The 12,245-nt window shown below is 53.5% G+C and overlaps 1 protein-coding gene across 1 annotated transcript in view; it reads left to right on the top strand.

Moving 5' to 3' along the window:
- Positions 1–9,760, top strand: part of LOC130038923 (CAP-Gly domain-containing linker protein 1-like) — a gene marked incomplete at its 5' end in the record, with an annotated part of 68,248 nt that extends 58,488 nt beyond the window's left edge. The window contains 3 exons of the mRNA XM_056130713.1: positions 4,815–4,884; positions 8,515–8,705; positions 9,740–9,760. Of these exons, the coding sequence (XP_055986688.1) occupies positions 4,815–4,884; positions 8,515–8,705; positions 9,740–9,760 (282 nt within the window). The remainder of the gene's footprint in view (positions 1–4,814; positions 4,885–8,514; positions 8,706–9,739) is intronic.
- Positions 9,761–12,245: the final 2,485 nt, after the last annotated feature.

Here is a 12,245-nt window from a genome sequence, read left to right as displayed (position 1 = left end):
GATACCATTTCACCAAAACTCTTCAGTGCCACCCTCGAGAACATCATGCGACGATGGAATGGGAAAACATGGGAGTGAAGATAGATGGTCGGCAACTACACCACCTCTGCTTTGCTGATGACATCGTTCTAATAACACCAAACATCAGCCAAGCGGCACAAATGCTGAACGAATTTGACCGTGAATGTGGAAAGGTCGGACTACAGCTGAATCTTACGAAGACAATGTTTATGAGAAACAGCCTTGTTCCTGACGCTCCATTCGCTCTCAACGGAACCACCATCTCCGAATGCAATGGTTATATATACCTAGGTCGAGAAATCAACATGATGAATGACCTGGCACCTGAGTTGCGCAGGAGGAAGAGAGCGGCTTGGAATGCCTTCAAGAGCATGGAAGAAATAACTAAAAGGACAAAGAACCTCCAGCTACGAACACATCTCTTTGATTCCACTATTCTTCCTGCATTAACATATGCCTCAGAGACCTGGACCCTACGAAAACAGGATGAGAACGCTATTCGTGTCTCTCAAAGAGGAATCGAAAGCACTATGCTTGGAATATCACGATTCACTCAAATGAGAGATAGAATCCGGAGTTCTGATCTTCGTCAACACTCAAGAATCAGGGACGCTGTCTCATTTGCCAAGACATCAAAAATCAGATGGGCTGGACACGTAATGAGGTTTACAGACAACCGCTGGACTAGAGCCATTACTGATTGGATTCCACGAGACATCAAAAGATCACGTGGACGCCCACCTTTAAGATGGTCAGACTTCTTCGTCAAGACCCTAAATGATCGGTTTGAGGCTCTGCATGTTCCTAGAACGAACAGATACCATTGGGCTACGCTAGCACACAACCGGGATGAATGGAGACATTACTGGCACCCGCTCGAATAAATCGATGAATAATGGGGATTAAGTGATTAAGTGATAAGTGATTTATTTGTTTGCTTTGCTTTGGTTTTTGCTTGGGGCCTCACCTGATGATGCTCAGGGGTTACTCTTGGGGGTCCTCAGGGGTCCATATTTGACTCTTTGATGCCAGGGAAGCACCTTCCCAATATACTATCTATCTGGCTCCCGGAGTTTTTCTTTTTTAAATATTGTCTTTTTCTGAAAGGTTGTGTTTTGTTTGCAAATATGATTTTATATGTTTTGTTTACTATCTTTTTTTCCCCTTTATTTTATTTTATTTTTTTTAAAGTTGTAGATTTACAATTTTTTGTGCTTTGGTTTCAATTATACAATGATCAGATACCCATCCCTCCACCAGTGCCCGTTTTCCACCACCATGGATAATATCCCTCCCACCCCCATCCCCCCATCCCCCCTGTCTCTGTGGCAGGGCAATCCCCTGTGTTCTCTCTCTCCTTTTGGGTGTTGTGGTCTGCAAAAGAGGCATTGAGTGGCAAACATGTTCAGTCCATAGTCTACTTTTGACATGCATCTCCCCTCCTGGGAGGATCCTCCAAACATCCTTTATTTGGTGCTCCCTTTTCTATCTGAACTGCCCTTTCCTCTAGGATACCCGGCTGGCCTCTAAGTTATGGAGTAATCCTCCTGGTGCTGATCTCAGCTATTCTTGGGTATTAATCTCATACTTTGTTACTTTGACAGAGGCCCAGCTCTGGGCAACAAAGCTGAACGGCTCCAATTCCAACAGGTACAGCCCGCCCCCAAGGGCCTGGGTTCCTCTCTGGGCACGCGCAGCTAGAAACAGCCCCTAGACAGCCGGTTTTCAACCCCTGATCTGCGTGGGACGGGCACAGAGGCCCAGCTCTGGGCAACAAAGCTGAACGGCTCCAATTCCAAACAGGAGACATTCCCAACTCCTCGCCCAGTGCCAGGGACTTTTTCCGGAGCCGCGGCCGCGTTATGCCATAGGAACCATATCCCACTAAATATGCATAGGAACCATAAGCTAACTTCTTAGATGGAAACTTCTCTATTTTAGCTCAGCCACTAGAAACACAGTAGCCAATAACTCATAAGTCTATCTTAACTCACACTGCATATCAAGCAGAATAGTAACAGTGAACGTGAAGGACTAAACCACACCTCTCACAATGGTAAAGCAACGCAAAAGCCCACCAAACTTTGTTTACTATCTTTATGACAGGGAGCACTTCTGAAAAATTTCTCTTTCAAAGTGTCAGGTTGGCTCTTAGGGGTGCCCGGGCCAGAACTCTGGCTCTTTCTTCTGTGGGGTGAGGTTTCTCCATGCTGAGTCCCTTAAGATAATCTGTAGACCCAAAAGCATTGATTTATTTGAGTTTTCACCCAGATGTTTTTCCTATGGCACATTCTTCACTGGAAATAGGGAAAATTGGGCATGGCTAGAGTTCTGGCAGGCCGAGTGGGGACCCCCCCCAAGTGTGTAACCACCACCTAGAGTGTGCGACCCTCAGCCTCAGCAAGAAAGGGAAGGAAAGGGAAAATAAATAGCGGAATGAAGGGGAAGATGCAAGGGGGAAACACATCAGATTGATAATGTCTTCTAAAAACGGCATACTGGACCAGAGAGATAGTAATGTGGGTAGGGCACTTGCCTTGTCCCTTGCAGACCCGGGTTTGTTCCCTGGCACCCCATACGGTCCCCCAAAACCCGCCAGGTATGACCCCCAGTGCCAAGCCAGGGAGTCAGCCGGAACCCGTGCACGGCCCCAACGCTCCCAGTGCCTGTCTGCGCCCTATGCACCCTCTATCATTGGAAGCTTGTGCAGGTGTGTTTGAGACGCGACCACGTTTCCCTGCATTCCTTGGGCGTGTGAGTTGATTTGTGGTACTGCTGCTGCTGGTCTCAAGACACGACCTTTCGAGAACGCAGGTGCATCACCAGATTTCCAGGCACCATTTCCCCTCGGCATGTTGGTCTCAGCTGCACCTTAAGAGAAAGAACCTGGGGCTCGCTCGGGTTTTGGGCTGCTGTCACCCAGCTCCATGTGGGTTTGCTCACGTCTCTGGGCTTCATCCTGTGGAATCCAGGACTTTCCTGGGCTCCCCGATGGTCTCTCCCCACCCCAGTCATGAAGCAGGGAGGGGCTTGCATGGCCTTGTTTGGTGACAGGACACAGGCCTGCATGCCCCTGTGTGGTGACAGGACAGGGGCCTGCCCGGCCCTGTGTGGTGACAGGACTAGGGGTTCGCCTTCCATCCGAGCCATTGCAGGTCTGGGAGCAGCCTCTCTGCTCCCTTTCCCAGTCAGCAGTGCGGAAGCGTTGAGGAAGCGGCTTGGTCACCCCAGCTGAGGATAGGAGCTGTCTCAGTCACACCCAGGGTTGCTCCTGGCCCTGCGTGGGGGGGGCAAGGCCATCCCAAATGACAGACCCCAGACAGTTCGTTGCCACGGGCCCCACATCCGCCCGTGGATGCTGCATTCACGCCCTCTCTCCCGCCCTGAGCCACGACGGCCCCCGAGCCCGCATCACCTGGGGAGCCCCGAGTTCAGGACAGGAGGGACCCACACACCACCAGTTATGACCCTAGTGGCTGTTAAAGAGTAATTCCAAGGGCTGGAGCTATATACATTCGGAGGGCATTTTCCTTGCACGCATCTGACCCAGGTTCAATCCCCGGCATCCCATATGGTCCCCGAAGCATCACCAGAATAATTCCTGAGTGCAGAGCCAGGGTTATCCCCTGAGCCTCACCGGGTGGGAGTTGTTAGAGGTGTCTCTGTAGTAATACGCCGTTTTTCAAAATGAATGTTTTGTTTGGGTGCTCGGGGCTGGGCAGGGCCAGGCAGGAGCCGGCTTAGCTGTCCGCAGGCAGACACAGTTCCCTCTCTGAACAGTCACCTGTGCCCCTGAGCAGTTTGAAAGAGGCCCCCTAATGCTTTTCTTCCACTGAATCTTCCTCTCTGCTCTGCTCCAATGCGGAGTTTCTGGTCCTTTTCTGAGGACTCTTTGGACATCCCGACCATGATATTTTGGACTGAAGTGTGAGGCTGCACCCCAGACTTGGCAGAGACATCCTACGTGATCTTTGGGGATTTTATGCTCAATCTGGGCCAGGCTCTCTGGGAGGTCTCCCTCTCTACCCCGCCCTCAGTCTGCACCCCTCGTCCTCATGCCTCTGCAGTGCATGCCTGTTGGCTGCTGCCTTAGACAGGGTCAAAGATTCCAGGATGAGGGGCCGGAGCAATAGCACAGCAGGTAGGGCGTTTGCCTTGCATGCGGCCGATGCTGGTTCGATTCCCAGCATTCCATATGGTCCCCCGAGCACCACTAGGAGTAGTTCCTGAGTGCATGAGCCAGGAGTAACCCCAGTGCATTGCCGGGTGTGACCCAAAAAGAAAAAAAATAAAAAGAGAGTCCCAATGGGCACCAGCAGTGCCGCCCCATCAGGTGGAGTGCAGGTGAAGCGCGTTGCGTGATTTCCCTCCTCTGCTCTCTGCACTTGCTGGATGAAGGGATTGAGGCACAGGAGAGATCTTGAGGCCCCGCTGGGGACCATGTGTGCTCTGTCAGCCCTGCTGAACCACCCGGCTGGGCGGCGCGTGCGTGCTCTTTGCTCTTTCTGGGCCAAAGATGTTTCTTTTTGTCTGTGTGTTAAATGGACCTTGTGGCCCTTCTCCAAGACCGTGGCTGCCCTCCTGCTGTCCCCTGTGACACTCGCTGCTGTATGTGGGAGAGGCTGCCTGCCCTTCTACAAGCCCAGAGTGTTCTGCTGTGTGGTCATGCGGGCAGGCGGAGGCCAGCCTTTCCTCGCCCGCCCAGCAATGCTTGCCCCCAGTAGAGATGCTGCCTTGAGGCCTCGGTGCTGACTCACAGAGCCTGTGCCCACGTGCCTGGCCCTCTCCCACAGGAGTGCTACCTGGACAGCGACCAGACGGGCCTGTACCACGCGACCAGGGGCCTGATGAAGCTGCTGGCCTGTACGGGACCATCCCCTAGATCTTCGGCAAGGGCGAGTGCGCCAGGGTGAGCTGGGGCGGGGAGGGAGGCCTCTCTCCTGCGGGTGGGGTTTGGGGCTCCACCTCGCAGTGCTCTTGGCTCTGTGCTCGGGCCACCAAAATGAGTCTGTCTGCGTGCAAGGCGTGACCCCTGGCCCCTCTGCTGTCTCCCAGCCCTCTTTCCTTTTCTCTTTTCTGTTCTTTATCTTTTCTTTTCCATCCCTACTCTCCCTCCCTCTCTCGCCCTCTCCCTCCTCCCGCCCTCTCCATACCCTGCAGTGCTCGGGGCTCACTCCTGGCAGGGTTTGAGGGATCGTACGTGGTGCCAGGAATTGAACCTGTGTCAGCCACCTGCAAGGCAAGCATCCTACCCACCATACTGTCTCGGACCTATCTTGTTTTATTTTATTGTTCCCCTTTTTTCCGCCTTATTTTTAAATTTTGGATTGCCGGGCACCTTTTAGCTTCATTTTAAAATCCGCCCATTGCTAAAAAGTCTCTCCCTGATTCTGTACTTTGTTCCCAGCAAGTGGCCAATATGATGATCAGGATGAAGAGAGAGTTTACAGAAAGTCAGAATTCAATATTTCCTGATTTTGATAACCTCTTGTTGCTTGATTGGAATGTGGATTTATTAACACCACTTGCAACTCAGCCGACATACGAAGGACACATCGATGAAATTTATGGCATCCAGAACAGTAAGTGAAGTGACATCATTTACTAATAGGTTAGATGAGTAAAATCAATCTCAAAAGTGTCTGTTTTTAAAGGTGTGGCCTTTGTGGGTAAGTCTGAATACTTGAAAATGTCAGGCACTGACTTTCAGCCCAAGGTTAAAGCGAGCTCGAGCCAGGACACCATCGGGGAAACCGAGGCTAAGGCCTTGTGCAGAGGGCCATGCGGTGTATAGCCTCGCTGCTCGGGCCGCCCAAGGAGGCATGAGGAATAGAGCGTTTCTGAGGGGTGCCTGGGTCCGAGGTCAGGGGGGTTTGGCCCCGGATGTTAGATTCTGTAGCATTTCAGATCTGAGTGGGGGCTAGGAAGGCTCATGGGGCTAGTGCCAGGCGCACAGCCAGCGCTCGGTGCCATCCGCGCTCCTGCCTCGGCCAGTGAGCACTGAGCCGGGAGTAGCTCCTGCTGGGATACAGTCTGAGAAGTTTCCCACAGTCTGATTCGTTTCTTTTGTTAAGAACAGGGAGCCCCAGGCCACAAGAGGGGTAACTCCGGCGCCTTCAGGAGTGGCCCTGGCCGGGGGCTGGGGAGACAGCCCTGGGGATAGAGCCCGGGTCTGGAAGGACAGGGATGCAGCTAACTGCATGGGGTCTCTCTGCGGACACAGAGCCCTGCAGCTGCTGAGTGCTGGCCGAGTCCAGACAGTGCTGTCTGTCCAGTGTGCCAAGCTGGTTATTGCAGAGTGGATTGCGATGGCGTGTGTGTGCGTGTGTGTGTTCGTGTGTATTAGTGTGTATGTCACTGCAGTGGTGAATGCGTGGCTCAGTGACAGCGGCCACGGAAGCAAAACAGGACCACACATGGAGGCATTTCCACACAACAAAGCGTTTTTCTGCTCTTTCAGGATTATGGGGGTGTTTCCGGTTTGTTTTTTACCAGTTGTTCCGAAGGATAACTTCTTAAGTTGCTTCCTTCTGTGGGGACAGTCGTAAGCAGTGCCCAAGGGACTGTGGGGCTGATCTCGGTGATTTTCTGCTCTGTGGGGCCAGTCTGTGGCCCTGGAGCCACTGGGTTTGTGCCTGGCAGCAGCTGGGGGTGATGCCACACACACAGCCCCTCCCCAGACTCCTGCTCCAAGGTTTCACTGGTACGGGAGCACCCCGTGCGAGGGGTCCCTGCCTCCTGGTGCTTCTGCAAGTCCTTCGAGGAATCTAGCAGAGGTGCTAGGGTTTTGGGTGCAGAGGTGTCAGAGATGGGGCTCGTGGGGTGCCTCCGTGGGGAAGGAGTTTCGGGAGCTCACAGTCTCTTCACATCACACACTTACTTCTGATCAAACATTTAATTAAGGGAGAGGGCTGGAGTGATAGTACAGTGGGTAGGGCGTTTGCCTTGCACACGGCTCAGTCCGGGTTCAATTCCCAGAATCCCATATGGTGCCCTGAGCACCGCCAGGAGTAATTCCTGAGTGCAGAGCCAGGAGTGACTCCTGTGCATTGCTGGGTGTGACCCCCCCAAAAAGAAACCATTAAGAGAAATCTGAAAAACAAGGAGAAATTGGGCTTCCCCATAACCCCCCAGCTCTGCGCCCGTGGCTGGACCGAGGGCGATGGCAGGCCCGTGCAGGAGCTGCGTGCAGGCTGCCAGGGCCAGCGGCTGCCCCTCTGCTTTGAGCTGGAATGCGAGGTCTTGCCGACCTCGTGTATCTCAGCATGTGCTCAGGCCCCGAGTCCCGCGGCCACCATGGCGTGCTGTCTCCAGACGCTGGTGCCCGGGCTGTTCCGAGGGGCTTAGGATTTGGAAAGCATCCGAGAAGTCTTTTTCTTCCGTCGGTCACTTTCTCTCCCCACATTCTCTGAGGCAGGAGTTCTTCTTGTTGCTTTATGATTCTCAGCACCCACCCCACAGTGCTCAGGGCCCTCACGGGGCAGTGCTCAGAGGAACAGACAGCTGGACTTGAGCGTGCGCTGCCCCCGATGACCCGTCTCTCTGGACCCACAGCAGTGGAGCTGATTGTGTGTAGACACGTCGGGATTTGTGTTGAAAGTGGAGGAGATGATTTTTTGAAAGGAACCAACTTGGAGCTAGAGGCAGTGCAGCAGTTAGGGTGAGTTTGGTCCCCAGGACCGCATATGGTTCCCCCAGTCACTGCCAAGAATTAGCCCAGAGCACAGAGCCAGGAATAAGCCTTGAGCACTGACAGGTTTGGCCCAAAAATCAGAGAAAGGAAACAGAAAGGAAAGATGCCGTCGGAGCTGTCTCCTGCCCTCAAGCACACTTCCATGCTGAGATGATTCCTGGGATCTTGTTTTTTTTTTTTCTTTTTCTTTTTCTTTTTCTTTTTCTTTTTCGGAGAGTGTCTTCCCTGCATGGCAAAGCCTGGCAAGCTACCCATGACGTGTTCTATATGGCAAACAAAGTAACAAGTCTCAAAATGGAGACGTTACTGGACCCGCTTGAGCAAAATCGATGAACAATGGGAGGACAGTGACAGGGGTCACACTTGGCAATGCACAGGGGTAACTCCTGGTGCTGCACTCAGGAGTTACTCCTGGCAGTGCTCAGGAGGGCATATGGGATGCTGGGAATCGAACCTGGGTCTGCCCCGTGCAAGGCAAACACCCTCCCTGCTGTGCTATCACTCCTGCCCCATCCTGGGCTCCACTTGGCTTGTTGAAATGGCGGTATAGACGGCATGCACTTGCACGCGCCAGCAGGACAGACAGTGGGCCGCCCTGGGGCATGTTTCCTCGGGTGGCCCCATTCTGAGTTTGGTTAAGGCTGGCAGTGGCAGGAGGCGTCCCGCAGACCAGGCCAGGGAAGCCGTGCGTGAAAAGCGTGAGTGTCCTACGCAGGTGTGCATCTAGTGACTCAAAGCCCAGTGCTCTCCCCTGACAGGAAGTCTCTGGAGTCTCACTTGGGGTGTCCCCTCCCGTGCAGGTCATGTAAAGCTGCCACCCGAGAAATTCGTCCTGAAGAGGCAGGGTGATATGCAGGACCTGCCCACAGAGGCCAAGAAGCTGCCGCTGGACTCAGCCAAGGAGCTCTACGCCGAGATCCGAGACCGCAACTTCAACGCCGTGGGCGCTGTGCTCAGCAAGAAGGCCAAGGTCATCTTGGCCACCTTTGAGGTGACTGGGGCCTGGGGCCAGGCGGCAGGCGGGCTGTGCGTGCCCGGGGAAAGGTGGTGCCAGGCCCTCTCCTGGTGTCAGGTCCTTTGCCAGTCATCGTCTGCACTCCCGGTCCCTCCCTCCTTCTTCCCAGCCGCTGGATATAGGGAAAATTGAGCATGGCTGGAGTTCTTGCAGGCCGAGTGAGACCCCCCCCCCCGACGTGAGTAAGCACCACCTACAGGGTGCGACCCTCAGCCTCAGCGAGAAAGGGAGGGAAAGGGAAAATAAATACCCGAATGAAGGGGAAGATGCAAGGGGGAAACACATCAGCTTGATAATATCTTCTAAAAACAGCGTACCAGGGCCAGAGAGATAGTAAGGTGGGTAGGGCACTTGCCTTGCCCCTGGTAGACCCGGGTTCATTCCCAAGCACCCTATACGGGCCCCCAATCCCTGCCAGGTGTCACCCCCAGTGCCAAGCCAGGGAGTCAGCCGGAACCTGTGCATTGCCCCAATGCTCCCGGTGCCTGTCTGCGCCCTCTGCGCCCTCTGCCATTGGAAGCTTGTGCAGGTGTGTTTGAGATGCGACCGCGTTTCCCTGCTTTCTTGGGCATGTGAGTTGATTTGTGGTACTGCTGCTGCTGGTCTCAAGACACGACCTTTCGAGAACGCAGGTGCATCGCCAGATTTCCGGGCACCTTTCCCCCTCAGCATGTTGGTCTCAGCAGCACCTTAAGAGAAAGAACCCGGGCCTCGCTTGGGTTCTGGGCTGCTGTCACCCAGCTCCCTGTGGATTTGCCCATGTCTCTGAGCTTCAGCCTGTGGAATTCAAAACTTTCCTGGGCTCCCCCGATGGTCTCTCCTCACCCCAGTCAAGGAGCAGGGAGGTGCTTGCATGCCCTTGTGTGGTGACAGGACATGGGCCTGCCTGCCTCTGTTTGGTGACAGGACAGGGGCCTGCCCGACCCTGTGTGGTGACAGGACTCGGGGTTCACCTTCCATGCGAGTCATTGCAGGTCTTGGAGAGGCCTCTCTGCCCCTTCTTTTCCCAGTCAGCAGTGCAGAAGCGTTGAGGAAGCGGCTTAGTCACCACAGCTGAGGGTAGGGGCTGTCTCGATCACACCCACGGTCACTCCTGGTCCTGCGCGGGTGGCGTGGAGTCATCCCAACAGACAGACCCGAGACAGTTCGGAACCAAGGGCCCCACATCCCCCTGTGGATGCTGCATTCTTGTCTTCTCTCCCGCCCTGAGCCACGATGGCCCCCGAGCCTGCATCCCGGGGGTGTGGGGGGAAGTCACGGCTCAGCTCACCTGAGCTGCTCTCAGGGGCCCGCACTCCGGGTAGTCTGCTCGAGGGACCCCAGAACTTGGGCACCCTGGCGTGCGTCATGTGAGCAGTCAGATTGGGCTCAAGGTGCTGGGGGGCTCGCCCCGCCCGGGTGGAGATTGCCAAGGGCCCCGGCGCCCTCACCAAGGTCCATCTCTGAGGCTTCCTCGTGTGAATATGAGGGATCTTCCAGCAGTCACAGGACGGAGTCTGCTGCTTGTGTCCGACCCCCCCACACACACACACACAGACTGATTTTTATGTAACTTCCTCATAGAACGGTGTGCGGTGCTGCCCGAGGGGAACAAGGGGTCCTCAGTGTCCTAAAGGGGGAAAATGACCCAAATTGAGGTGTTTCCTGTGTGCCAGTGTCCCATCACGCCACAGCTCCCAGGGCTGGTGTTTCCCTGTCCAGAAGACGCTGGACAGACGTGAGCCAAAGCTCTAGCTGGGAGGAAGCATTTGTACCGCGGGATGAAGTAGAACTGCCTTTGAGTCAAGCTGACATTTTCAAGAAATACAAAACAGACTTTTTCCCCCCATTTTTAGTACCAGAGCAGATAACCCCCAAGGTTATTTGCTTCCCTGAAAGATATTTAGCTTGCCCTTTCAAAGTTCATTTAGAGCAGATCTTGGCGTTCAATCAGGGTTGGGTGGTAACTGAGGTCAGAGTGTTTGCTTATTTGTGGCCTTCTTTGTCTCTTAAGAGGAACCGTAGTTAGAGGCCACCAGAGAAAACAAAACACAAGCACCCGCTTCCTCCCAGCTTGGTTCCTCTGTTCTCAACCCCCGGCCATTTGTCTATGCATCTTCCCCAGAACAGGCGGGGGACAGAGGTAGAAGGAAGGTCTGAGAAGCCCCTGCATGGTGCTCCCCGAGCAGTGCTCCCCATCTTTGTGACTTCTGTTGAGGTTCTGAAATGAGTCATCAGGTGCTAGTGACAAATGTGTCATGTACGGCGTGACACAAAGGTGGAGTTTGTGCCATCAGTTCCCATGGTGGGAGAAGGTCGGGTTTTGGGGGTCAGTGGCAGGAGGATATGACCCATAGCATGTCAGATTTATCTCGGGTGGGGGAAAACGGGTCGTTTGGGGAGAAGTGTGCTTGGGGTACAGATTTGCCGCGTTTTTCTGGATTTCTCTCTCTCTCTCTCTCTTTTTTTATGTAGGAGTTCTGCTATTTATCCAGCCACTGATTAGCTGATTGAATTGTGCATGAACTCCATCTTACTTTTTTTTTCACTTTTTATGATTTTATTTATTGAATCACCATGAGAGCAGTTACAAAGCTTTCAGGTCTAAGTTTCGGTCATACAATGAAACACCCGTACCTTCACCAGTGCCCATACTCTACCCCAAACAACCTCAGTATATCCCCATCCCACACCCTCCCCTTACCAGTGGGGCAGATGATTTCCACATTACTCTCTCTCTACTTTGATGACATTCAATATTTTGACACCAGACCCACCATTATTATTTGAGATTTTGCCCCAACACTCAGATCTGCTGAAAAGGCAACAGGAGACAATTTGTTTCCTATTTCTGGTTATGAATAACACATGATGTTTCATGGCTGCAGTACTGGCCGCACAATTTTGAAATTCCGAAATTTGAACACTTAATTCTGGAGGGATTTCTGCCAAAACCTGCTGGGTTCCTGAGAATTGCTCCTGAGTCTCTGGGATCATGGTCATTAAGCAGCTTGATCAGGAACCAGAAAGGCCGTCTGTGGACAATGACTTGGGGTCTCTTGGGGACGGGGAGGACAGGACTTGCTCCACCACCATCCTGTGAGGCCCAACAAGTTTTGTCACTGAGGTCCCAAGCCTGACTGTCCAGTGGCCTCGGGAGGATGGCGGCCACCGGGCCACCAGAGGAAACAGGCCAAGGCATGAAACCGTGGGCCCAGCACAGCAGGGACCAGACGCATTTCTGCCAAAAGCCACTGGGTTTCGAGATTTGTTTCTGAGTCTCTGGGATCATGGCCATTAACAGTTCAATCAGGAACCAGAGAGGCCATGCCTCCAATGATCTAGCTGAGCCGGAGGTGATTTGTGGGTGTGTTTCCCACATACCTAACTTTTGACCGTTTACTTTCTTGGTAAACTTTGCCCCAAGTTTTTGGGGTCTGGCCAAAGGCACAACAGCAATTTGGGGGTATCTGCAAGTGTGTAGGCGCCATCAGGCTGCTGATGAACTCGCCTCACAGGTACAGTGTTTTTTGTTTG

This window comes from Sorex fumeus, unplaced genomic scaffold (assembly GCF_029834395.1).
Source record: "Sorex fumeus unplaced genomic scaffold, SorFum_2.1 ptg000081l, whole genome shotgun sequence".
NCBI lineage: Eukaryota > Metazoa > Chordata > Mammalia > Eulipotyphla > Soricidae > Sorex > Sorex fumeus.
This window is presented reverse-complemented; position numbering and strand designations above follow the sequence as displayed.